The following is a 26,255-nucleotide window of genomic DNA, read 5'->3' as shown; positions in this document are numbered from 1 at the left end:
TATTGTAAATTGCTCTGAGATCTTTGCACAAAGAATACTGTATAAAAATTAGCTGTTAGTAGGAGAAATATAAAACTCTCAGGCTATGTCTAGACTACACTGTTTTTTTGGAAAAAACTATGCAAAATGTGCTCCATATTTTGCATAGCTTTTTCCAATTCTTTTGTCAGAAGAGGCTTTTCCGACACTTGGCCCATCTAGCCGGGGACAAAAGTTGGGAAAAAAAACTCTTTTGGAAGCCCCCTTATTTCTTGTGGAATGAGAAATAAGGGGCTTCCAAAAGAGCACGTTTGCTCTTCCATAAAAAAAGTGGAAGAGCAAACACGTTCCCTGGATGCAGAACGGTTCTTCCAGGATACCTCTAGTATCCCGAAAAAACTGTGCAATCTAGCCGTACCCTTTGAGGGGTAGCCATGTTAGTCTGTAACTTTATTTATTCTAATACACTTCTAATACTCCTGTCATCTGAAGAAGTGGGTTGTGTCCACGAAAGCTCATGTTTTTGTAGTCTTTAAGGTGCTACTAGTCTATTTTTTGTTTTTTAAGTTTTTCCTTGTAAAAACAATGTGTAGTTTGTGGCACCTTAGAGACGATCAAATATATAGTATCATGAGCTTTTGTGGGCAAAACCCCCTTCTTCAGATGAGCTTAAGTGGAGTTATAGTGGAGCAGTAGTAGTAGTAATAGTATATAAAACTTAACCTCAAAAACATTCTGACTGCTCTGATTTTTCAGAGGCACAGACCTCTGAAATTAATACCAACTCTGAATATTTATTTTAGTACTTTTCAAAATCAGATAACTAGAATATACGTGCCTAAATTTAGACACCTACAATTGAAAATTTTGATCTTTAGCCCTAAATTCTTTAAAGTGATTATGTACATATACATTCTATTGCAGGTATATGCATGCCCAGAGCACTCTATTTGGAGACTGTTGACATCAGTACAAGAGGGATGCATGTGTCCTTGTGCACTAAGCCAGTGGTGTAAAAGGGGGTCCATAGACTGCCTCTCAATTCCTTCTCACCATGCATGACAAGAGTTGAAGCTCCCCATAGCTTTTGCTTAGGCTTTTCAGCTTTTGAAAAATTACTCCTTTATAGTCTATACTAAATAGCTATAGTTAATTTATTAGTAGTTTGTAATGGAGTTAATGGAGTTATAGTGATAGAAATGTAGCCATGTTAGTCTGGTGTAGCTGAAACAAAATACAGGACTATGTAGCACTTTAAAGACTAACAAGATGGTTTATTAGATGATGAGCTTTCGTGGGCCAGACCCACTTCCTCAGATCAAATAGTGGAAGAAAATAGTCACAACCATATATACCAAAGGATACAATTAAAAAAAAGTGAACACATATGAAAAGGGACAAATCACATTTCAGAACAGAAGGGGAATGCGGGGGGGGGGGGGGGGGAGCAAGGTAAATGTCTGTGAGCTAATGATATTAGAGGTGAGGAAAGGTAAAAGTCTGTGAGCTAATGGTATTAGAGGTGATAATTGGGGAAGCTATCTTTGTAATGGGTAAGGTAGTTGGTGTCTTTGTTGAGCCCGACACGTAGAGTGTTGAATCTTAGCATGCATGACAGTTCAGAAGATTCCCTTTCAAGTGCAGATTTGAAAGGCTTCTGGAGTAGGATGCAGGTAATTAAGTGGTTGAGTCATTGTCCTTTCTGGCTGAAATGGCAAGAAACTGTTTTTTCTTTGTGATCCTATCTAATATCTGTTTTGTGGGCATTGATCCTTTGGCAAAGTACATAGCAGACGTCTGCTATGTACATTGGACAAACGTCTCAGACACTTCGCCAAAGGATCAATGTCTATTACCCTGTTAGGATGGACACAAAAGCTACTCCATCTGCCTTGGTGAGGTGCTTGTTAGAAACAAATACTTTATTTGTACCTTGTTCCCACCAGAATGAAAAAAGAGATTTTTGCCTCAAGATACATCTAATGAAGGAGTCAATATGTCCTGTATTAGGATTGGACTTAGACTACTAGAAATCAGATTCCACATTGAGTAGGCATGCCCCACCGGCTCTAAATCATAAACACCAACTCTGAAGGACATTCCCAGTCCCAGTCTTTGCCTCACAAGAAGCCCTCAAGTAAATTCCCTGGTGCTGAGTCACAGCTTAACTACAAGCTTAAACCTTCTCCAGCACTGTTTGATGCAGCAGTATAGCTCTTGCTTCCCCAGGGCCATTCAGACTGGGGTTTTCACTTTTACCATGTTTGTGTTTTCTACAGCCAACAAACTGGGGACTGATGGCACTGTCTACTATGCACTTACCTTTGACTCTGCAGGCCTTCTTAGCAGTAGAATACCTGCAGAGCTGCTGTTGCAATACTCAGCACTGCCATTAGCATTGTCGGCATAATTCATGGCAACATTGATGTCTTTGTCTCCTCATCCTTCCATTTCGGCACTGCTGGCTTTGCTGACACCATTGGTACAGCTAGCTCCAATTCCACTTTCAATGTACCACTGTGCTTCGTCCAATTGCTCCTTTAGATATTTTCTTTCTCAATGCTATAGGATCAGCAGTAGGTGTGCCCATTACCTAGACCCCTGCATACATTGACAGGAACTGCTCCTCCACTTACTTAGAAGAGTTACATGAAAGGCTGATATCCTTACTGAGGTTTGTCACCCTATGCATTTTGTTGTAGAGACAGCAGAACCTCACATTAAGACTAGCAAAGGATGTACTACCCTCTGTGGTCTTAGTGGTCCTGGGATGTTCTATAAAATATGGACCTCTATCAGAACTGTGATCCAGGAGGAAGTCCTATTCTCTTCTACAGGAGTGCTTCAGAGAAGCCCATTTTACAATACTACAGCCTCTTTTATTGCTTGATGAGGAAGAAGAGATAATGGAGGAAACCTTAGATGTGTTCCCCACTCTCCCATATCCTCTTCTCTGGCAGACTGTCCTGTTCCAAGATACCTGAAAACAGATATATTGCATACTGATTCTGTGGCCCAGATCCTTAGCTTAGCATTTTTGTGCTTCTTTGATCCTGGATGGATCCTGCTCTGTACTATTGGAGGATCTCTTTACACTGAAGTGATCCTCCCAAGGCCAGCTATGTCACCTTTACAGTTGTTTTGCAGTGGCTACGTAGTAAAACAGACTTTAGTGCATGGGTAAATAGTTTACTGCAACATCCCTACTTGCCTGTTTCATAACCATAATAATATCTCTGATTCATTATACTGTTCATAGAATCTGCACAGGAAATATTAGTCATAAGTCTGACATGAGTTCATTGCTAATAATTTAGAGGATATTGGACCTATAAAATGTAAAATATCTGTTCAAATCAAAGCAATTTATGATTTAAAAATAACACCATTTGTGGAAGGCCTTTGTTATTGTTTTCCAACAATGTTACTCAGCTTCATAGATAACTTTTTAAAAATGTTGTAAATGTTAAATATGTGAACCATATTCCAGGCTGTGCCATGACTGCTTTGTGATGCTTTTGTAGTACAAAATAACCCTGAAGTCAGGATAGCCAGTAATTTTAGGATTATCCCAGTGAAAGGGAATCTACAGGTGACAAACGGTATGTCTACACAGCAACTAGATAGCCACGGCTGGCCTGTATTAACTGATTTGGGCTCACAGTGATCAGGCTTGGTATGGAGCTGGTGTCTAGCACCCTGTGGGACTGGAGGAACCCAGAGCTCTGTTTCTAGCCTTAGCCCAGAAGTTTTCACAGCAATGAAACAGCCTTAGAGCCCAAACTTCACAAGCCCAAGTTGGTTAGCACAGGCCAGTCTCAGGTTTGCTGCGTAAACATATCCAAAGAATCTGCCTATAGCATCATACTTTTCCTCAGCTGCTAGCATAAGGAGAGTGGCCAAGAGAGAGTGTGTGACTGGGATCTCCTTGCATTCTGGCACTCTCTGGCTGTTATATCAGTCCTTTGGGTCCACTGGCAATCAATACAAATTAGACACACTTTCAGGCAGCTCTGATTTATACTGAGCCCAACCCTGGTGGAAACTGATCCTTCTTCCACGTGGCACTGCATGCTCCTCAGCTACAGATGAGAATCAGGAGCAGAGCATTCATGTGGTTCTAAAATTCTTTCCTAAATCAATAAAAGATTTGAAACACTCTTTAGCCAGATAAAGCATTTTAAGAGCAGTTGATAGTTTTGGTGAGGATTTCTTCTAATGTTTAAAAATAGCTCTTTAACTTGTATATTAGAATAAATCTTTTAATGTGCATAGATAAAAGGATGGTTGCTTCTGATTTTGAATATGAAGTTACTTTAGTTAAATAGTATCTTTATTCTTTGGTTGTTCTTCATGCTGCCACTTTCCCTAGAAAGTGTCAAGGATCAGAAGATGCCTAAATCTAAACATGACACAATGAGAGATCAATTTCAGTGCCCAAAAGAAAGCCTCTCAAATCTGCCTATTCTGATTTTCTTCAAAGAAGCATGGTATACAAGATATGTCAGAGACAAGGTGTAACTCTGATAATACAAAAGGCAGGACAGACATGAAAGAACAATGGGAAATTATTAATCATAGGTCAACAGTTTGCTACAATTGTATAGACAGTTATGGTTAAATATGAATTATTTAATGCAGTTTGATGTGGGATTCTGTTGTTAGATAAATTTCAACTTGATTCTGCTAATTCTGCTGGAAATCTTCATGGCAACTACTGTGATCATTTCAGCTCGGTCTAATGAAGACTGCTTCAGGAGGAAGAAAGTAGGTTTTACCTTAAGAACTAAAATTTTTTAATTTCACTGTTGTGTGTGGGAAAGTGGCCCAATATGCATGCCATCTTATAATTGAGTGGTAATGCTGTTTCTTAGGCAAAGGTCTATAGCAAACTGTGGCTTGATTTCCACTTTTACCAGGCCACTAAAGGCTGAAACTACTGGGAGGGCAGCACACACTCAGCCCAAGAAGGCAAATGGGATTGGGAATGAGGCCTCAGCTGGAGTTTTGTGTCCAGTTCTATGTACCACATTTCAGGAAAGAAGAACAAATTGGAAAAAGGCCACAGAAGAGCAATATAAATGATTACAAGTCTAGAAAAAATGATGATGGTCCGCAGAACCCCGGTTGGGAAACACTGGTCTACTCATTTCCTGGGAGCAGGTCATGGAACACATGTTCTTTCCCACATCCTTGTAGCCAAGATGTAGATAGATCACACAGATTATTGGAGGGATAGGCCTGAATGCCCCTTACATTGTGTAGAGTCAGGCCACAATCTGCTCCTTATTAAACTGCATACTTTTTCAGACCATGTTGTTTCTTTTTTATCTGTAGAGTACCATATATGACAGCACCAGTGTTTTGAACAATGTCAGCTTTCCTACTCGAATTCTGAAATCGTATTCAGTAAGAAAAGCTTTGTTTTCTTGAGATGTATGAATTTATTCTTTCCTCTTTTTACATATTGAATTCATTTAAAGCCCGTGAGAGTTCTGTGTGTAACAGCTTCAGGAATAGGCTTATAATGTATCAACATGGGCATGAGATATGCTTTGATGTTTCAAAATAAATTTCAACTGTACTAAATAGGAGGGAAAAGTCTGCTTGATGACTAAATGAAAAATAGTTGCAGCCATGACATTATATTATTTATTGGAAACACTAAATAAAAATGTAAACATGGGGACAATCTTGTTCCATTTTAACTAAAGGGAGTTTTGCCAGAGTCTTTCATGAGCATAGGACAGACCTCAAATATTTCTTATGCCAGACATGCTTTTATAAACATATATGAGTCAACCTACTTATGCAACTGAAATGACTATAAAAACTCAACAGTCAAATTCATTGCTAATTGTTTTGGTGCTCTAAATTTTTGTAGGTAATTGAGATCATTATTGGAATTTCTGCAGTTTTTGGTGGAATCATTGCTTTGAATATGGATGTGTTAATCTCAGGTCCATACCTTTCAGTAACATTTTTTTGGATCTTAGTGGCTGTAAGTACTTCACAGTTAAATGTAGTCTTGTATACAATGTCTCTCTAAGCTAATTATTTGGCTTTCAAAATAATTTACAACCACTGCTTTAAAATTAACACTTTTTAATTATACAGATTGTACCTCCCTTGTACTTCTCTTAACCTGGACTCCCTGGTCTGGCACAGAGCCCAAGAACAGAGAGGTCTGGCAGCAGGGCAGGAGTATCGTAAGAGGGACCAGTAACTCAGCTGGAAGCCCATTGTCACGGGAGAGGGTAGAGCAGCATGGTGGGAGTTCAGGCCCTAGTGGAGCTCCTTGGCCTCAGCGGCCGGGGAGCTCCAGCCCCCGCGGCAGCCAGGGAATTTTGGCCCCAACCGCAGAGCTCTAGCCCTGGCTGCGGAACTCTGGACTCGGCCTTGGAGCCAGGCGGCTGCAAAGCTGCAATTGTGGCACTCCAACCCCAGCACAAGGATGTTAAATTTCGTTTAATCAACTAATCGACTAGTCGATGCAATTTCCATCAACTAGTCAATTAGTCGGTAAACAGTGGAGCTACAGCGAGGTTAGCTTCCAGACTCAGGAGCTAACCCTGCTGCAGCTCTGCCTTTTAAATGTATTAAGAGCCATTTAAAAGCTGAAATGCAGTGGAGAATGGGGGAGAGAAGGACCCAATGCAAGTTGGGACAGCTGATTCCCAGCTCGTGCCGGGTCTCCCCCACCCCCGATGCGCACCAGCCTTTTAAATGTATTAAGAGCTGGTAGGCTCTTGATACATTTTAAAAGCAGAGGCGCTGAGTCTGGGACTGGTCTTGAGCCAGGAATCAGCTGATTCCCAGCTCACGCCCGGTCCCTACTACCTCCTGCCCCGCATGGAGATGGTGCTGGGGGAATCCGGCATTTAAGCCGGCTCCCCCCAGCACTGGTTCCTGCTCCCCTGCCTCACTGCCTCTCTTTAAAAGAGGCAGCAAGGTGTGGGGAGCGACTAGTTGAGGGACTGGTAAACTGTCCGATAAGCTTATACTTATCGGACAATCGACTAGTCGCTTACATTCCTACCCGGCAGCACTGGGGCTGGTGGCAGCTACAGCCGCCGGGGACTGGGGCAGCAGTGGGGCAGGCAGGAGCCCTAGCCCAGTGGCAACATGGGTCATGAGGGAGGGACCTCCTCTGGTTCAGCAAATCCCCTTGTTTGGGACCAGTCAGGTTCTGAGAGTGCTGGACCAGCAAGGTCCAACCTGTAGTACAAGATTATGTAATGTGTCTTCTCTTTTTGATTTACAACACTTTATTAGGAGGTCAGTGCCTTATTTAGGTAAAATTGCCACTGAAATCAATAATAAAAGAAGGTTTTTAAGGGGGTATTCTTTACTAAACATGTCAATTTTTAAAAATATCATCCTTCAGGCTGCAACATTAGTATCTGGGTTGAATTTCAATACAGGGAAATATGTAGGATGCCATTGTTAGTTTATCATCTTGATTAAGTGACTGTCCCAGTTACAGACATGAGCAGGCCTGTGAGAGGATAATTTACCTCACTAATATGTATAGATTTAATAGTCAAAACACTCCATTAATATCAATAGAGTTTTTGAAATAATTTTTCTCCCCATTAAATTAGCACCATAAGTGTTGCCAATACAGTGTTATACAATTATATATGGTTTCACTTTATTTGAAGAAAATTGAGAACTCGATTCTCAGCTAATGTAAATCAATGTAACTCCACTGCAAGTGAGGGTACGTCTTCACTAGCCCCTAGTTCGAACTAGGGAAGATAATGAGGGCGACCGAAATTGCTAATGAAGCGCGGGATTTAAATATACCGCGCTCGATTAGCATATTCCTGGCCGGTCACCATTTTGGAAACTGACTAGCCCGAAGTAACTGCCCGCGTCTACATGCGGCAGAGAAGCGCAATTCCGAGATAAACCCCTTAGTTCGAATTAACAGTTAAACCTCAGGTTTCCAAAATGGCGACCGGCCGGGATATTTAAATCCCGCGCTTCATTAGCAATTTCGGTCGCCCTCATTAGCCTCCCTAGTTCGAAGTAGGAGGCTAGTGTAGACGTACCCTAAATGAAGCTATGTCAATTTACACCAGCTGAGGGTCTAGTTCTTAATGTTTTCTTATGTCTTGGTGTTCTTTTCAGTGCTTTCCAAGTGCTATTGCAAGTCATGTAGCTGCTGAATATCCAAGTAAATGCTTGGTAAGTATATGTATATTGTTTGGACATTGTGTTATAATGGAATATTATGAATAAAGTTCTTTGGTGATAATTGCACAACTAATATTTGTCCACTGTAAAGTGACCATAAAAACTTATATGCTAAATAGAACAAAAATGGATGTCAGGGTATACCGTGGAATACTCAATTAATGATGTTGGAATGGAGACCAGCAGGCCAATTATGTGCTTGGTTCTGTACAAAGTACTTAAAGTTCACTGTACTGAAAGAGAATTCAGTCAGCTTTCCTTCTGCTACATACTATTAGTGCATTAACCAAAATAGCTTTTAATTAATTCAAATGTGCAAAATGTTTATTTGTACTGGATATTTCAGCGGATGTTGTTGATATTAATTTCAATAGAGGTGGAAAGGAGAGTCAGCAGACACACAAAATGGGTCTGCCACATCATCTCTGAGTCCAAATTTTGTTCTCAGTTAGACCCAGGCAGCCACACTTAAGACAATCATATATGCAGAAGTGGGATCAAGAACCAATGTTATTTACTCTTATTTTTATTTATTTAACACAAGTTTAACATCTTAAAGTGTAATATCTTGTTTTACTAGGTTGAGGTCCTGATCGCCATAAGCAGTGTCACTTCTCCATTGTTGTTCACAGCTTCTGGATACTTATCCTTCAGTATCATGCGAGTTATTGACATCTTTAAAAATTATCCACCAGCAGTTAAAGTAAATATTTTACTTTTTTGAAAAATTAGAATCCACTAATTAGCAATTCAGAGGGAGTAAATAAAGAGTATTATGAATTATTTATCATGAGAAGATAGAGTGCTGTATTATGGAGAATGAATAAAATATTTTGGAAATTATTTTAAAAGCCTAAATTAGTTTCTAAAACTATCCTTTCTATAGCTATCATGAACCATCTCATAGAAGGCTATAAAAAGATTATAGTTCTCCATTAAATACTATAGAATGGTTAAAATAATCTATAGTAATGTAATTATTTTTATTTAAATTCCATAGATCTTTTTTGTAACAGCTCAGCAAGTATTCATGAAATTGTAGCAAACAAACTTCAAAGTTCTAACCCTTACATGTAGAGCCTTGCAAATCCACAGATATCCATCCACTTTACATCTGCGGGTATCTGTATCTGCAGATATGGATATCTGTGGACAATTTTTGCAGATGCAGATACGGATACCAATTTTGTATCGCACAGGTCTTAATTACATGAAGAATAATTTCTTTCAAATAATTTTCTAGGATGTCTTGCTATAAATGGCACAGTGGGATAGTATGCTAAATGTTTATTTGTAAATACTTCAGTTATTCACAGCTTGGTTTGGGGGAAAAGATGAATAGTTTGCAGACTCTGGTAGCCTGTGTTGCTGAGGAAATGTACTGCCACATTCTGCATCAGCTGAAGTTTCCTGAGGGCTTCATACCCAGATAGTCAAAGATATGTGAACTGAAAGTGAATGATCTACAAATCACTATAAACCAAAACTAACAAATTCCACCCATCTCTGTTCAATAGGGATGTGAACGGGTAACTCATTAACCAGTTACCTGGTAAGCATCGCCCATTAATGGGTGATGCTTATCAGGTAACAGTTAACTGTTCCTCAGAAGCAGCCTCCCTGGCGCTCAGCCCACAGGGGCTTGCAGGCTGGAGCTGGAAGCCTCACATGTGGGGGAGAGGCAGAAGTGGCCGCGTGGACGGGAGCTGACAGCTCTCAGCCCATGAGCAGAAGCAGCAATCCAGCCCTGCACAAGGCTGCCAACTTTCAGCCCATGTGAGCTGGGAGCCAACAGCCCAGCACAGAGTCAGAAACAGCTGGGCCAAAGCAGTCCCTGCCTGTGGCATGGGAGCCACTCTGCTGGAATGCCTCCCCGCCCCCTCGCTCGCCTCCATTTAATTATTTAACTTGTTAAACGTTACATTTAATCAGTTAATAAATTATACAGGATTTTACATCCCTAGTGTTCAAGGCTTTTCAGTTCATTTTAGTTTTCCAAAACAACAAATTATTTCATCAGTCAGATAGAGGGAAGAACCAGGTGTCATACTGACACATGTAAACAATGGGAGAACGCCAAAAAATATGAAGTGATACAAGGCAGAAAAGACAGGTATGATAGTTAAATACCTAAACAACTTACATACATTTTTATTTTTAGCAATCTTATGATATACTTCTATTACTTCTGATGCTGATGCTGTTAATTCAGGCATTCCTTACCATTGGCACTGTCATCCAATGTGTAAGTTACAAGACAAAAATGAAGCTGCATGATTCATCTTGGGCAATGCCACAAATTAATAAACAGGAATACCGAACAATGGAGGTAAGTGTGTAATATCTGACTATAATTTTATAATAATTATAATTCATGAATGATGGTCTGTAATATTTGAGTAATTTATTTCCAATTTGTCACTTAAATTTGCCCTCTAAAGTGCAAGAGATGTATTTATTCATGCTAAGGATGAATTTCATCCTGAATGACTTATTTTCCTGGTTAAATTATGACACTCAGTACAGTACTAGTTTTTTTTAAATTGACAGAGATAACTTGATAATGGTAACAGAATCATTAAAGCGTGGTAACACTTATGAAGAATCACTGTAAAATGATTTACTGGGTTATGTGTTTATTGTTTCTCAGTTACTTCCAGAATGAACTATTCAGTTTATAAGTAAAATGCTTGTTATTTCTAGCCATTAGCCCTGCACATTTCTTCTATGGGTAAGGCCAACTGTTCGCTTGAGAAGAAGAAAGATCTTAAGATTGACATGCATTACTAAAATCAGGGTCTGGGATCTATTCCTGCATGGGTTATATATTTCCTGTATTACCTTTATAGATTTTAAGATGAGAAAAGACCCTTGATCGTCTAGTCTGATCCTAGGCTATAGGACTTCCCTGAATTAATTTCTGCTTTAAATCCAATAGCTGTGGTTAAACTGGAGAATATCTTTTAGAAAAGCATCCAACCTCGATTTAAGAATTGCCAGTGACAGAGAATCCACTTCTGTCTGTTGGTAGCAAAAAGAACCCAAACCAAACTCTCCCTGTCCCGCTTCATACTGGCACCTTCATTAGAAGCCTGAGCTGAGAAGCTAAGGATCAAATCCGTTTGTGACTAACTCTATACTCTGATCACTCAAGGTTATGGTTGAGAATGTTAAAGAATCTTGAACTGCATTTGCTAGTCCTTTATCACTACAGTAATCTTCAGGTCTGTCAATTTGGCACCTTTCACAAGCAAATTCACTAAAATTACAAAGAAAAAGATAAATGTCCTCTTTTGGTGTCTGTTTCTATTAATAAAAAATTGAACATATTAGGACTTAGAATTAAGAGTGAGCCAAGTATGAGAATGTATGTATGAGATTTTGGTGCTAATTAAAATTAGTATAGAAGGATTATATAAGCTTTTGGGGGAACAAATAAATCTGTATGGTGAGTGTAATGTACCCCATTGGATTCTGCAAGCTCTAAGTTTGTCCTGAGGCCTGCTGAGCTCCTCATCTGAGAACTTTGTTTGCTCAACGACGTATATTTGCCTGAATACATGGGGTCTGCCCCGTTATGAATAAAATAGGTAATAGCTATTACATTAATAAAATGTTTTATTATTAACCACCTTCTGCAGGTTCCCCCGGAAGCCTCATTGATTGTATTCTCTGAAGGATAGAGTAGAAGGGGCACTGTTAGCTGAAATTGGATTGGGCATCTTACTCCCCTTAAAAGTAGGGATGTCATCATGTAGTCGAACACACGATTAACCAATAATCCTGGGTTTATCAGTTAATCTTATCAACTATATGCATCTCCCCTTACTGCCTTTGTATCGCCCCTCCCACACTGCTTTTTTTAAGTCAGCTCCCCACAAGCACTGGAGCCCCTGCCCCCTCCCCCCCGATAGAGAGGCAGCAGTGCAGATTGTGAAGGGGGCATGTGGGAGTCGGTACATGCAGGAAGCCGGCTTTCAAGCCAGCTTCCCACATGTATTGGCTCACGTGAGCCACTTGCCTCTTCCCCCCTACCCCCCCGCTGCCTCCCATGGAGGCATCAATGGGGGACAGGCAGGAGATGTTGCTGGGTGGAGCCCCGTCCTCCCATGCTGCTGCCTCTTTTATAGACTTGATGGGCCCTGGGGCAAGGTGGGAAGGGACACAGCACCATGCAACTGGAAAGAGAGAGGCTTCAGGCAGAAGAGGTGGGATTGGCTTGACCCTCCCCCAGCCAGCCCTTCAGGGATGCCTGGAGCACACCTTGTGGGGCTCTAGCAGCAATTTAAAGGGGTCAGGACTCCAACTGCTGTTGCTGCAGTTGCAGCAGTGGTCAGGAGCCACAGGCCCTTTTAAATTGCTGAACCCCAGGGCAGCTATACCTTTGTCTCTCTCCACCTCTATTTGGCAGCCCTGAGAACATGCACTACTCTCAGAGGGTATGTCTACACTACGGCATAAGGTGGAATTAAGATATGCAACTTCAGCTATGTTAATTGCGTAGATGAAGTCAAAGTACCTTAATTCAACTTCTGGCACTGTCCACACTGAAAGAAGTTGATGTGAGAACACTCTTGCTTTGATTTTCCTTACTCCTCGTGGAAGCAGGACTACTGACATCAACCAGAGTGCCCCTATCAGTTTAAATTAGCGTATCTGCACTAGAGTCACTAATTTGAACCCTAGAAGATCGACAGTGGCAGTTTCGATCTTCTCTGTAGTGTAGACCCACCAATAATGTTTAGTTCTCAAGCAATTTCTTGAGGTTTCATCATAGTTGAACTCATTTAAGGGTGCTGCTGGTTTCTTGGTTAAAAATCATTGAAACATGAGCAAGTAGTGCATTGCTCTGACCAAAAGGACTAATAGGATCATTGAATGCATAAACAGGGAAGCCTTGAGTAGGAATAGAGAAGTTATTTTATTTCTTTATTTGGTACTGGTAATGTGACTGCTGCTGAAATACTGTGTCCAGTTTTGGTGTCCAAAATTGAGGAAAGATGTTAATAAATAGGAGATGGTTCAGAGAAGAGCAATGAGAAAGGAGGAGAAAACATGTCTTATTCTGATAGACTATAATAGCTCAATCTATTTCACATAACAAAAAGGTTTTAAGTGGTGACTTGACTACAGTCTTAAGTATCTACATTGGGATCTATAAGTTCCTGAGTCTAGAACACAAAGAAATTACAGGATGCAATGGCTGGATGTTCAAGGTAGACAAATTCAGCCCAGAAATAAGGTATAAATGTTTAACAGTGAAGGTAATTAGCCACTGGAACAATTTACTAAGCTTCTTGGTGGATTTCCATTATTGGCAATTTTTAGATCAAGATTAGATTTTTTGTAAAAACGTGCACTCAAGTTCAAAAGTTCCCTGGCTTGTGTTATATGGGAGGTCAGATTATATATCACTATGAACCCTTTGGCCTTGGAATCCATGAATCTGCGTGCATGCATATTAAGGTCTTATGGCACTTCATTAAACATAAGGGACTTTTCCAAGTGTCCTTGGCCAGAATTTCAATACTAGCTACTCTTGGCAATGTATTGTGTGTCTGTGGGTTGATATCCTTGACCTTAGTGTGGCTTCATTCCAGTGATACTCTAGGATTGTTTTAAGATTCTTCAGGATAAAAAACAAAAATTACATGTAAAATAGAAAACAATTTTATGGCATGTTTTAATGAATTAGCCCACATATATATTTCTGTGTTCTCCTACATATTTATTTGCCTTAATCATTAACTAAAATACTGTTTGAAACCTGTTTGCTTGTAGGTTTCCAATAATACCATAAAGGATTTTGACAAAGACAAAGCCTGGAAAGCTGTTGTGGTGCAGATGGCTCAGTGAAGTGGATTCAGCTAGTAGACTATATTACCAGAAAACAGCTGTTTGATTTAAGTATTCTTAACTATAGAAGTTTGTAGACAGTGCTATAGTTCTAGCTGTAGGGACCAGGGAATAACAAAATTTATTTTTAAGATACTTTGCCTTTCTAATAAATTTGAAATATATAGTTGAAATTTGTAATGCGATTCTATCTTTTGTGTAATATTATTTAATATTAGGTTGCTGATGGTATCTAAATATTTAGTGTTTTGTTCCTTTAAAAGATCTCTTTGGAAACAAGAGATTACTTAGGGGTTATGGAGATAGGATTTTTAAAATAAATATGACAATACACAGTAGGTCTCATTTGTTTGCAAGAGACTAATATAACTGCAATTGGGCAGTCAATATAACTGATAAATGCTTTTGTAAAGTTATGAGTACAGGTGATAATTGATATTTTTGCTTATACTTCACTTTTGTAGGAGTTGTAAGAGATGTTTTGCATATCATTACTTTTGTATAAAATAAAGGTCTTTATTCCCAAAGAGTCTAGATGTGGATTGAAATCCAGTTTGGATAGATGAAAACCTACAATTATTTTAAATATTTTCCTGTAACAAATTTATGGACTGTGAAAAAGGAATAGCAGCTCTTCTTAATTTATATCAGCCTTCATAAGTCACGAAACTAAGTGCTTGGCACAAAATCTACTTACTCACCCTGTAACTTCAATCAGAATGAAAAAACAAAACAATTATTATTATGTGGGATGACTGCAGGGCTGAATGCCTTACTTCATTGGATTCTGTTTGATCTCTTACATAAGAAAATGTGTCCCTCCTAAAAGTGCTTTTTCTCCTTTTCATATTTTATTTTGCTAATTATAAAATAAATCATGTTTAAATGAAGCATTTCTCCCTCAAAGCTCTGTCTATTCCTTCTACTTTATCATACAACTATCTCAAAGACAAGGGCTGTGTCTACACTGGCATGAATTTCCGGAACTGCTTAAAACGGAATACTATTCCGTTTTCAGTTTTTCCGGAAAAGGAGCGTCTACATTGGCAGGCTGCTTTTCCGGAAATGCCTTTTTTCCAGAAAATTGTCTGTGGCCAATGTAGATGCGCTTTTCCGGAAAAGAACCCAGATCGCCATTTTCGCGATCAGGGCTTTTTTCCGGAAAAGACTACTGGACTGTCTACACTAGCCCTTTTCCGGAACAGTGTTCCGGAATAAGGACTTATGCCCGAGCGGGAGCAGAATATTTTTTCCGGAATAGCGGCTGATTTTGTATAGTAGAACATTGTTGCTTTTCCGGAAATTCAAGGGCCAGTGTAGACAGCTCGCAGCTTATTCCGGAAAAGCGGCTGATTTTCCGGAATAAGTGGCCCAGTGTAGACACAGCCAAGGTGAATTTGTGACAGCATAAGCATTTCCATGACAACTGCAGACCCTTTAGTTTGAGAGGTATTTTATCTGCTGACAGGACATTTTCCATGGGCTTTGGAATTGATTCCTTCAGTCCAAAATAGCCCAATTCAGTTTATGCCTTGCAGTTGCCTTTAACATATCTCCTTTCCCAGACTTTTGAGGAGAAAGGAATAAGCTGAGGGTAGAGTTCTGCAACTATTTTGGGATTTTTTCTTTTCTGCTTTGGGGGAGGTTAATTTATTTTTGCATTTTTAATATATGGTAAAGGTTTTTGCAGCTTTTGAGAAGTGCTTTAAAACATATATGCAACTGGGAGAAAAAGAAACATATCTTCTCAAACCCCCTAAGATTTTGGATTGATGGCCAGCTAATCTACCCTTCACTAGAGACTTTTGGACCCATATTGAAAGCTGCTGCTTTCTATCTAAGATGTTACCATTTAAAGTTGGACACAGCCATCTTTCAACAAAAGCTTCCAATATCGAGGGAGGTACTGTTGCATGCTCTGTCAAAAAAGGCAGCAGGACACACTGGTCTCCTCTATGTTGTATCTTTAATACTTGCAAAAAGTTCACTTCCAATTTATGCTTAAGCAGAAACAAGGATGTTTTGGTTTGTATTTACTGGGGCAGAAAAGAATGTCATCTTTACAAAAATAAAGCAAAAAACCATTGGAACAACTTTTAAATGTCATGGATGGAATGTGAACAGAAAAACTGAAAACATCATCCTGTTAGGATTTAGGTATTTTGTTTAACTGATATGTGTGTACCATTGCATGGGTAGGGTCAGATAATGGTTCCATGTTATGAATTTTGAGCGAATTTATAACTGGTTGTTTTCTGTTTCTTTATTATGGTAACATTCTTGCCTGTTGTGAAATTAAATCCTTGTCTCCCATTAGTTGTCTTTTTGTCAAATTTATGATTGACCAAGCCTTTCAAGTAGAGATTTAAAATCCTGTTTAATTGGTTAAACAGTTAAATGCAATCCTAACGCTCCAGTACCCCATCCCCGCTTGCAGGAGCTGCCATGGTGACTCCCAGGCCCACCCTTCCACAGAGGTTGCCACCTGTAGCCCCAGACTCCCTCACAGTCCTGGTCCCCCAGGAGCAGGGCAGCAGCTGGCTCCCTGCAAGCAGGTTCAGGAGCCACTGTTTAATCATTTCCGTAATCAATAAGCCTATGTGTATGGGTTAACCATTTAAATAGTTAAACTCATACATTCCCACTTTCAATGTATTAGACATGAAGTAACAGACATTTTATCACTGGGCTTGAGGGGAAAAGAAATAAAAAGGGACCCCCATGTCCTCTTGAGGGCTTAATTGTCTTATACAGCCCAAACCTATAAGATGTTGAGAGCCCTCAACTTCTATGACATCAATATTAATGTGAAAAACTTACGTATTCTGCACCAAATAGTGATAGCGCTGTAGAAAAACTGTTGATACAGTCCTTTATTTTGCTACAGGCATGTTAACTTTGACTTTCAGGAATGATAGAAGACAAACCAATGATCTGACAATGGCAAAACGTCATGTGTTTCACTAATGGATCTTTCTCCAGTGGACCCCAAGGACTTCCTAAAACATGGGTCACTTCACCAATCACTGAAGTTATCTGCCTTAGAAGTAGAATAGTCAGCAGGTTAACAACATAGAAAAACCTAAAGAAAAGTCTTAACAAGAAGTGAATAAAACTGTATTCATCTGAGGCTACATCTACATTGTGCTCTCTTGCTCAAGAACATATGCAAATGAGGTGCCATTTTTGCACAAGGGGCTTTTGCGCAAGGGCCATTCTGCCTGAAAATAAACAGCAGAATGGCTCTTGCGCAAGAGGGAGGTTTTGTGCAAAAGCCCCTTGCACAAAAATGGTGGCTTATTAAGTATTTATCACCACACCTCATTTGCATATATTCTTGCACAAGAGAGTGCAATGTAGACATAGCCTGAAAGAGCAGGGATAATGTAGGGAAGTCCAGAGGCAAAAGTAAGTAGGTGTACCCTGATGCGCAGCTCTGGTCAGAGCTGGCTGAGCTGCAGCAAAACCCAGCAGGGAGCTATTTAAAGAGGTAGCAGGGCTCAGGTTGCAATAGGACAGCATCTGTAAGAAATTTTAAGTTACTTTCACTGCTGGGGAAGCCAAGTAATATGATCTGATTTAGAATTTGGATTGCGACAGTGGGAGACATTTAAAAATGTCAACAAATTCAGGGAAAGGGGGTATGGGAAAGAGTCACGGAGGGACAGTCATGTAGGAGCTGTATCCTGACTGAGCAATAGTTTGAGAACTGTTGCGTTAGACTGATGATTATCCTTTTGGAGAAGGAATGGGAGCAAATGAAAGAACGCAGAAAGAAGCTTGCCAGTTTTTAGGAGTCAGTTCCACTCAGCCAAAGTGTTTACCTCCTTTCTTGCCTGCCACCCTATCATTCCCTCTGGAGCTGGGGAAGGCAAGTGTAATATACACTTTTTGATGTAATGATTTGCCAACTTCAAAGATGCACTGGTGCAACTAATTTACCTGCATTTACCACACATACCTGTTCAATCCAGCAGCATTGATGCAATTAATGCTGTAGCTCTGGAAGTTTGTTCAATTCCACTGAAGAAGTCCCGCATATCAAGCTAGGTGATCAGGCTATTTAAAAAATGGAAATCATTATCAAATCAGATAGCTGGGATCAGAGTTCAGATTCAGCCACACTGCCTTTACTGGGGGGGGGAGGGGGCGTTGGAAATCTTTTTGACCCACAGAAAAATCAGTTGTGAGTCACACATAAGCATGCAGCAAAACAAAACAAAAAAGCTCCCTCACCACTGACTGAGGAGAAAGACATTCCCCTAGCACACCAGAGCTTAAGGGGGCCTGGCTAGTAGATTTTGTGTGTTTTTACCCTCCATGGGAATGGTGGGGAGGCTGGAGTGCCAGCACGGGCTCCCAACGCTGGAGCAGGCGGGGAGGCCTCGGGGGCTTGATCCAGGCAAGCCGGGGGCCATATCCAGCCACTGGGCTGGAGGTTCCCATCCACTTTACTGTCTACTCAACCAGCTGTGTAGCCTCTTCTAGCCCAACATCACAGTTAATCCTTTGCCTGCCTGACTTCAGTACCGGTCACCTTCCCACTGACACCTAACGCTTCTGGTTATTCCCTGGTGCTAGCGATTCCAAGCCAGCGCTGCCAACCCCCTGTGTGCGGAGTGAGGTTTTAACCCAGTGGGAAGAGGAGCCAGAGCGGAGTGCCGAGGCGCGGAGAACACTGCAGTATGGTGCTGCCAAACCGCGCCCGGCACGCCTCGCTGCCAGTAGCAGCAGGTGTTCTCTCTTGCTGCCTTGCTACCTCTCCCCACCTCCGATAACAGGTTCAAGAGGAGCACGCTGAAGGGCTGGGCGCCGGGTGTCACGGCTGGTTTTGCTTCCCTGCATCCTTCCTTCCCCTACCTCCAAGTGCCAGGCCGTGCCCTTGAACAAACTCGCCCCTGGACAGCCGGGCTCTGCAAGCGCAAATCAGAGCGGCCGCAGAGTCAGCCCGGAGGGGAGCAGCAGAAGACATTCCGCGGCACGCCCCGCTTGCTAACGCGCGCTCAGTAACAGGCAAGCTACATGCAGGTTGAGCCGGGAAGTGGCAGCTTGTCACCCCCCCCCCCCCGGCTCTGGAGCACCCGTCCGCCCTTGTCCCTGCCTCACAGGGCCCGGCAGGTCACAATGGCCGCGCGCGGAGCGTGTAGCGCTGGCAGGGAGGGGAGCGGAAGGGCCTCCAGCCCCGGCGAAAGAAGCCGCTGCCACAGGGTAAGGAGGGAGCTTGCGGCCAAGCTCTGCTCAGTAGGTTCCCGTGGGCTACGGAAGTGACCTCTGTGTTCCGGTTGCCTCTGAGAACTAATCCAGCTCCCTCTGCCTGGGGGACCCCTTATCCTCCAGCTGGCTTTAAAATAGGCCTCCTAGGGGTCAGCTGCCATACCGAGTTTTTAGTGGCAGAAAATCCAACTCTTCTGCCTTGCCCCTGCCTGCCAGGCCACCGCTCCCCCTCTTTATTCCCCTTCTTGTCCCCTTCCTTATGTGCTCATTTTCACTGGGCTGGGTAAGGGGTGGGGCTGGAAATGAATGCAAGAGGGGCTAGGGGGTGTGGGGCTGAGGGGTTCAGAGGTTGAGAAAGGGCTGGGGCAAACTGTTGGTGTGTGGATGGGGCTACAAGTCCTAGACTGGGGAAGTGGGCTCTGGAGTGAGGCAGACATGAAGTGTCAGACTGCAGTTCCATCCCTGGGGGGGATGACAACACCCCAGTGCCCAGGCATGGGGCACCCCCCTCTCCCTGCTGCAGGCCTTGCCCCACCGCACCCTACTCTACGACACCCTGCCCCCACTTCACCCCTTCCCAAGTTCCATTCTTTCCAGCCTCTGCTCTGCCCATTATCCCCTACCCAGAGCAACACAAGATGGAGATTACAAAGGGGACTGGCACTCACCTTGGTGGCAGGAGCTGGAGCTCACTGGCAGTGTGCTCTGCTCCACCTTGCCCCAACTGCCTTTTTCCAGCCTGCTATGCTCTGCTATACCCTGGCAGTGGGAAGCAAAACACTGCTGCCATGGAGAAGCGGATAGTGGTGGGGCGAAGCAGAGCAGACTGCAAGGCTGCTCTGAGTCCTGCCGCTGTGCTGATAAGGGATCAGTCCCAATTGCTGGCCTGTGTTAGGCCCCCAGGTAATCTAGGAGCTCCGTGGAGCTGGGCAGGAAGCCTGTTTGTGTCACGGCCAGACTTTTATTGGCTCCGGAGTAGCCAGCATTCCTTTATGATCAGGTGTTCTGGTTGAAATCCAGGCACCTGGCAACCGTAGGATCAGCATTGCTCGGGAACTCTCTCTTTTTCCTCCAAAAGAGTGATTAGGTTTCACTGATGGGCTGTGTCTAGACTGGCAAGTTTTTCCGCAAAATCAGCTGCTTTTGCGGAAAAACTTGCCAGCTGTCTTCACTGGCCGCTTGAATTTCCGCAATAACACTGACTTTCTCCTGTAAGAAATCAGTGCTTCTTGCGGAAATATTGTGCTGCTCTCGTTCGGGCAAAAGCCCTCTTGCCCAAATCATTTGCGCAGGAGGGCCAGTGTAGTCAGCACAGTACTGTTTTGCGCAAAAAAGCCCCAATGGCTAAAATGGCAATCGGGGCTTTTTTGCACAAAAGCGCGTCTAGATTGGCACGGATGCTTTTCCGCAAAAAGTGCTTTTAACAGAAAACTAGACATAGCCGTGCTTTATACCTCTACACGTTTAGGATCAGCCCTAGGTTCAACCCTATCCCCAAGCAGCTCCTGTTTTTCACAAGCAGATATTGCAATTCAGACATAAGCTCTGTAGGTCTAGTCACTGGCGGACATAGATGTATTTAGGAGACCATAATTTTTAATGGGGAGCCACTCCAAGATTTTGGTAAGTGGTCAAGGGCTGAACTTCTATGAAGAGGGTATGGAGACTGGATGCAGAAGGGAGCTTGGGGTAGGAGACTGGGATGCAGGAGGAGGTGAGGGGTCTGAGAGGAAGTTTGGGTAAAGGAGGGGGCTGTGATCTGGGGCAGGGGCTTGGGGTGCATAGTCCAGGATGGGGTCTGGGTGCAGGAGAGGATTCTGGCCTGGGGGAGGGGTACAGAAGGGGGTACATGGTCTGGGAGGGAGTTGTGACCTGGAAGAAGGGGGAAAGAGGGCATGGAGGGTATGGGTGGTGGCCCGGGGACCAGTAAGTAGTCAGAGCAGAGAGAGGGGGTAGGGTTCCAGAGGCAGGCTCTGGTGCTTACCTAGGCAGCTTCCAGCCATGCAGAAACCTGAAGCAGAGTATCTGCTGCAGGCTACTTGTTGCTCCACGTGGCTCTGCTCTGAGCATTGGCGGGGAGGTGGGGGATTGAGGGAGAAGGCTTCCCTCACTGCCCCTGCTCCCAGCAAAATTTTTCAGCTCCTATTGGCTGGGATCTGAGAGATTTTGCTGGGGTGTGGAGGTAACCTATGGAGACTGCCTCCTTCCTCCCTCCCCAGCCATCCACAGCAGAAAGCAGCTGGCTTTTAAAACGTGAGCTGCTCTAACCCAACCAGGGGCTGGATCTGGCCCACTGGCAACCTCTTACCCATCCCTGCCATAGATGAAACTTCCTGAGTTGTTGCAGAAACTGACTTTTTTATACACAAAATATCTTTCTTCCATGTCAGTTAGGAGGACTGCATATGGATTTGTGTTAGGGGGCTGGAGCACATAATCTATGAGAAGAGGTTGAGGGATCTGGGTTTGTTTAGTCTGCAGAAGAGAAGAGTGAGGAGGGATTTGATAGCAGCCTTCAGCTGCCTGAAAGGGAGGTTCCAAAGAGCATGGAGAAAGGCTGTTCTCAGTAGTGATGGATGGCAGAACAAGGAGCAATGGTCCCAAGTTACAGTGGGGAAGGTCTAGGTTGGATATTAGGAAAAACTATTTCACTAGGAGGGTGGTGAAGCACTGGAATGGGTTACCAAGGGAGGTGGTGGAATCTCCATCCCTAGAGGTGTTTAAGTCTCAGCTTGACAAAGCCCTCACTGGGATGATTTAGTTGGGATTGATCCTGCTTTGGGCAGGAGGCTAGACTTGATGACCTCCTGAAGTCTCTTCCAGCCCTATGATTCTATGTTAAATTTAGATTAATTAACATCTATTAGTCTATAAGGGCGCCTCTGCCTTTGAATTATAGCAAGAGCCCTACTGGGCTCTTGTACATTTCAAAAGCAGAATTGCAGGAGAAGCAGCACGAGCGGAGACTGCTTTAGTCCCTGCTCACACCATTTCCTGCTGCGCCTCTACTTCCCCTGCCCCCTGCTGAGACGGTTCTGGGGGAGCCAGCTTTTAAACCAGCTTCCCACAGCACTGGCTCCAGCTCCTCCCCTTGCTGCCTCTCTCTTGAGAGCAAGTGGGGGGAGGGAGGGGAAGCGACTAGTCACATCACTAGCTTCTTCTTAATAGATAGTTGACTAATTGTCTACATCCCTAATTTGCATATTTTTGGTTTGGCATAATTTCTAAAGCCAATTTGCATATTTTTGGTTTGGCATAATTTCTAAAGTCATCATTTACATACGAAGAACAATATTATAGTAGGTAAACATTCTCAGAAAGAAATGTGTGTGTGTTTAAGTTGGTGTAGTTGCTTGAATATTGAACAATAATAAGAAGAGAAAATATAGCATGGAAGCCTATTACAACAAATTCAGTTATCTTCTCTCTCTAAATTTACAGGGCAAATAGCCAGAGTGAAATAATGATGACATAGTGTAATGTATCATCATGAATCAGATTCATGGAGAAAGAAGACCACTACCACCGAGTTTAAGTGATGAAGAAAGAAAAGAAGAAAAAAATAGTTTGTATTTGCAAATGAATTTTAATCAAACTTTTGCTAAAGTCAGGAGTCAGCTATAAAATATCTATATATAATATTTTCCCCATAATCTTTTTCTAACAACAAAGGAACCTTTAGTCAGAGAATATATATGCCCAGCTAGTGCTTGTTCAGAGATGAATTACCCCACACAGTGTAATTCTACTTGTGGGACAATTAATGTTCTTTAAAAAAGATAAGAGGAAGTCTGTGATTATGTGACTGCAACATTTCTTTATTATACCTTTTTAGGAGGTAAAATGTATAGCTGGAATTATTGATTTAATTTTAATGCCTAATTAAAACTACAAATTTGTTTCACTGGATTATTGCCACGTGTGATGAAGTTTTTACTGAGTTTTTAAATAAAATTTGCAAAATGATTTACAATACATTATTCCTAAAACAAAGACATCTTTATATAGAGATTTCAAATCAACAGAAGACCAGAGCAAAAGACATAGAGTGAGATTTCAGTCATACGATATGTTTAGGGGTCCCTGCTTTGGTTATTTGTGACTAGGGAGGTGGAAAATCTGAAATCTTTAACTTTTATATTATTGATGGGATTCTTCCAGTTTTGGGTAGGAGAGGTGTTAGATCACAGAAGATATGGCAGCATTTGCCCTTTTGTGGAATAGACTGGAGATTTTACACTTGAATTCTCAGATCTCCCAAGACACATGCAGATCTCAGGGATCCATTTGGCACAAAAGCCATCCATGCCTTGGCTATGCACTGTCACTTTACACTTTTGGTTCGTTACAGTCCCTGAAAAGCATATGTGTTGTTACAGTATCCTCCAACTGTTACTGTTCCCAGAAAAATACCACCAGGTTAAGGAATCCTATAGTACAAAGAGATAATCTACTGAGGCTAGCCTGTGGGGAATTTTGGGTGGAAAAATCTGGTGGAGAGCCATCAGTTCTCCTCTGTCTACCTTTAACAACATCCTGTGTGCTGATATGGATTTCCAAGGGAAGGACTGCAGCAGGATTGTAAGAAAAGGGAACATGCTGGTGAGCCAGTTTTTCTTTCTTGCATAACTCATAGATTTTCGCTCATTTCTTGTAAAATACAAGGGATTAGCTACCCTTAATTCTGCATTAACTGCATTTGGCTCTTCATACGTTTCAGAATCAGGACCTTGAGAACTAATTGTCTTGAATACACGAGCCTTGAGTGATGTCTTATGGAGATAATTTATATACCTAAATTAAAATTATTAATCTGCAGAAAAAATATTTTTCTTGCTGTGAAATAAACATATAGTTCCTCCCATTGATGGAAATGAGTAATTGGAATCAGAATTTTATTCCATGAAGGATTTCTTATAGCAGCTTTATTTAATTTTCATTAGAAAGCTTGTATCATAGCGGAAGTATTTAATTATTTCTTCCTTAGCTCCTTATGGCCATTTTTTTTTAAACGTCACTTTGAACATCTAGTCTTATTGATGTCAAATAACTTCTCTAGTTCTGTATATTGGAAACTATCTGTTATCTTTGATAGGAATGATAAGAATCAACCTCCCTCCCCAGAAAATCCCAAAACTCAGTGTGAACAAAGGTTTTCCCACAGTTTGCTGCCACCAGGGATTGCTTCCTGGTAAGTCACTGGCTGGTCAATAACTTAATGTCCCTATTTCCTAATTTAAAAAATTTCACACTCACTTGGTATGGATAATAATTTATTTATGTACAGCAAGATGATTTTCAGCTCTGACTAAATTTACACTCTATTTTATAAATAAAAATGCAAGATTTTTTAGCAGAAATTACAAATAGCATTAAAGGTTTCTGAAAGTAATATTATGATTTAATACTTGCACAAGAACATTAAAACAAATAGATATATATAAAAACGCAGTACTTTCTTCTCATTAAAAGTCTGATCCCAAGTTTATAGAAATCAGTGGAAAGACTGCCATAGTTTTGGATTTGGCCTTTAGGTCCAGACTTTTAAAACCATTTAAAAAGGCCAAGGCATTTCCTAAATCTCTTATCTGCTGATAGCATGGAATTCTATTAAGCAGAAACTTGTTTAGTTCTAGGTAGTTTCCCTTGGCAACATTTCAGCCAGGTAATTTACCATTAGTGCTGAATCCAATGATTGGATGTATGTGGGTGGCCCTTGCAAAGTCCCATTGAAGCCAAAAAGGCTCCACATGGGGACAACAATGCAACTGATGTAGTTCTGGTTGCATGCTCAGATCTTGAATAACCAGACTTTCCATTATGTTTGACAAGACTGTTAGAGGTTTGTTTTTGTAATTTCGTATTAAATTTACTTTCTTGGTAAGACTACATGTGGAAATGCAAGTTTTACAAGAAGTTACTTTTCTCCATAGGAACTAATGGAAAAAGGAAACTTTGCTAAGATGCAATGATGGGACTAATTAGAAAGCTTATTAGTCTTTGCTTTTTCCATAATAATATTTTTCTGTGCAGAGGAATGTCCTGTCCACAGCAGCTTCTTTTGGAGCTTCTTCCTGCAAAATATATCTAAAATCCTTTTCTTTCTGTCCAAAAAGTTAAAAATCTCCTTCCAGATCTCATCAGCTATCACCGTAACAATTATAACTACCTCCTCTGTGGCCTCCCTAATACTTGCATCACCCTTGCCACTCCATTCAAGATACTGCTTCTAAGGTCACCTATCTTGCCCATCTCTTTGACTACATCTTCATCCTTCTTTGATTTCCCCATTTCATTTGTATTAAATTCAAGATCTCTTTGCAGTTTGTCTGCTACACACTTGTTTACTCTTTTTTAGATTGCATCGCCCTCCCCTGCCACCTCTTCTACTCTGCCAAAAATGTCAGCTTTGCTCACTTGTTAGCTTCTTGAACAATGTCTGTGCACCTTCTTCCATGGAGACCTTTAGATGCCTTTCCTGAATTGATCCATAAAGCCATTGTCCTCTCCTCCTTTGGATCTCTTCTTAAGTCTCACTTCTGCCACAACAGCTACAAAAAGATCACAACAGCTACTAAATGATGGGTAGGTTGCGGGGCAAATGGAGATAGGCAGCTCTTTATGTGTAATAGTAAGCAAAGGTTGGCCCTTTTCCTGTGTACACAGATGATTAAAGTTACACCTGCGGTTAAGTGTTTGCTGAATTGGTGTTTGTTTAAGACATAAGTAAAGATGAATGATTTCCTACCACCTGAAAATGTCTGATAATGGCTCAAATCCACAAAGGTAGTAAGATGCCCAATTCTGGCCTGTAGGTGCCCAGGTTCCATTATTAAACTGCACTGTAATCCACAAAACTCATGGTTGGCTGCCACCTAACCCATGCAGTACCTAAGATTTCAAGGTAAAATTTTTCTAGATGCCTAAGTTTCTACCTCTGGACATGCATGCTGCTGCCTCCCTCTAGGTGCACAGAAATCTGTCTTCTGCCTATGTTCAAGTAC

At 41.7% G+C, this 26,255-nt stretch overlaps 3 protein-coding genes across 9 annotated transcripts in view; 2 read left to right on the top strand and 1 right to left on the bottom strand.

The window, feature by feature from the left end:
• MLC1 (modulator of VRAC current 1) overlaps positions 1-15,166 on the top strand; it is a 37,207-nt gene extending 22,041 nt beyond the window's left edge. For 4 of the 5 annotated variants that reach the window (XM_075928051.2, XM_075928034.2, XM_075928045.2 and 1 more), the window contains 7 exons: positions 4,645-4,746; positions 5,317-5,388; positions 5,864-5,980; positions 8,116-8,172; positions 8,762-8,884; positions 10,343-10,510; positions 13,963-15,148. In XM_075928051.2, coding sequence (XP_075784166.2) covers positions 4,645-4,746; positions 5,317-5,388; positions 5,864-5,980; positions 8,116-8,172; positions 8,762-8,884; positions 10,343-10,510; positions 13,963-14,037 — 714 coding nt within the window. In that variant the 3' untranslated portion in view covers positions 14,038-15,148. Of the gene's footprint in view, positions 1-4,644; positions 4,747-5,316; positions 5,389-5,863; positions 5,981-8,115; positions 8,173-8,761; positions 8,885-10,342; positions 10,511-13,962 lie in introns of all 5 variants that reach the window. The other variant, XM_006122628.5, reaches the window with a different exon arrangement.
• MOV10L1 (Mov10 like RNA helicase 1) overlaps positions 1-19,037 on the bottom strand; it is a 105,700-nt gene extending 86,663 nt beyond the window's left edge. The window contains exons 1-2 of the mRNA XM_075927999.2: positions 18,898-19,037; positions 17,999-18,096 (exon numbers count right to left, since the gene is read on the bottom strand). The gene's annotated coding sequence lies outside the window, so the exon portion shown is untranslated. The remainder of the gene's footprint in view (positions 1-17,998; positions 18,097-18,897) is intronic.
• A 73-nt stretch (positions 19,038-19,110) lies between these two features.
• Positions 19,111-26,255, top strand: part of TTLL8 (tubulin tyrosine ligase like 8) — a 51,756-nt gene continuing 44,611 nt past the window's right edge. For all 3 annotated transcript variants that reach the window (XM_075928024.2, XM_075928020.2, XM_089778811.1), the window contains exons 1-2: positions 19,111-19,245; positions 22,693-22,816. In XM_075928024.2, coding sequence (XP_075784139.2) covers positions 22,741-22,816 — 76 coding nt within the window. In that variant the 5' untranslated portion in view covers positions 19,111-19,245; positions 22,693-22,740. The remainder of the gene's footprint in view (positions 19,246-22,692; positions 22,817-26,255) is intronic.

Source organism: Pelodiscus sinensis, chromosome 1 (assembly GCF_052426305.1).
Source record: "Pelodiscus sinensis isolate ZL-2025 chromosome 1, ASM5242630v1, whole genome shotgun sequence".
Lineage (NCBI taxonomy): Eukaryota > Metazoa > Chordata > Testudines > Trionychidae > Pelodiscus > Pelodiscus sinensis.
This window is presented reverse-complemented; position numbering and strand designations above follow the sequence as displayed.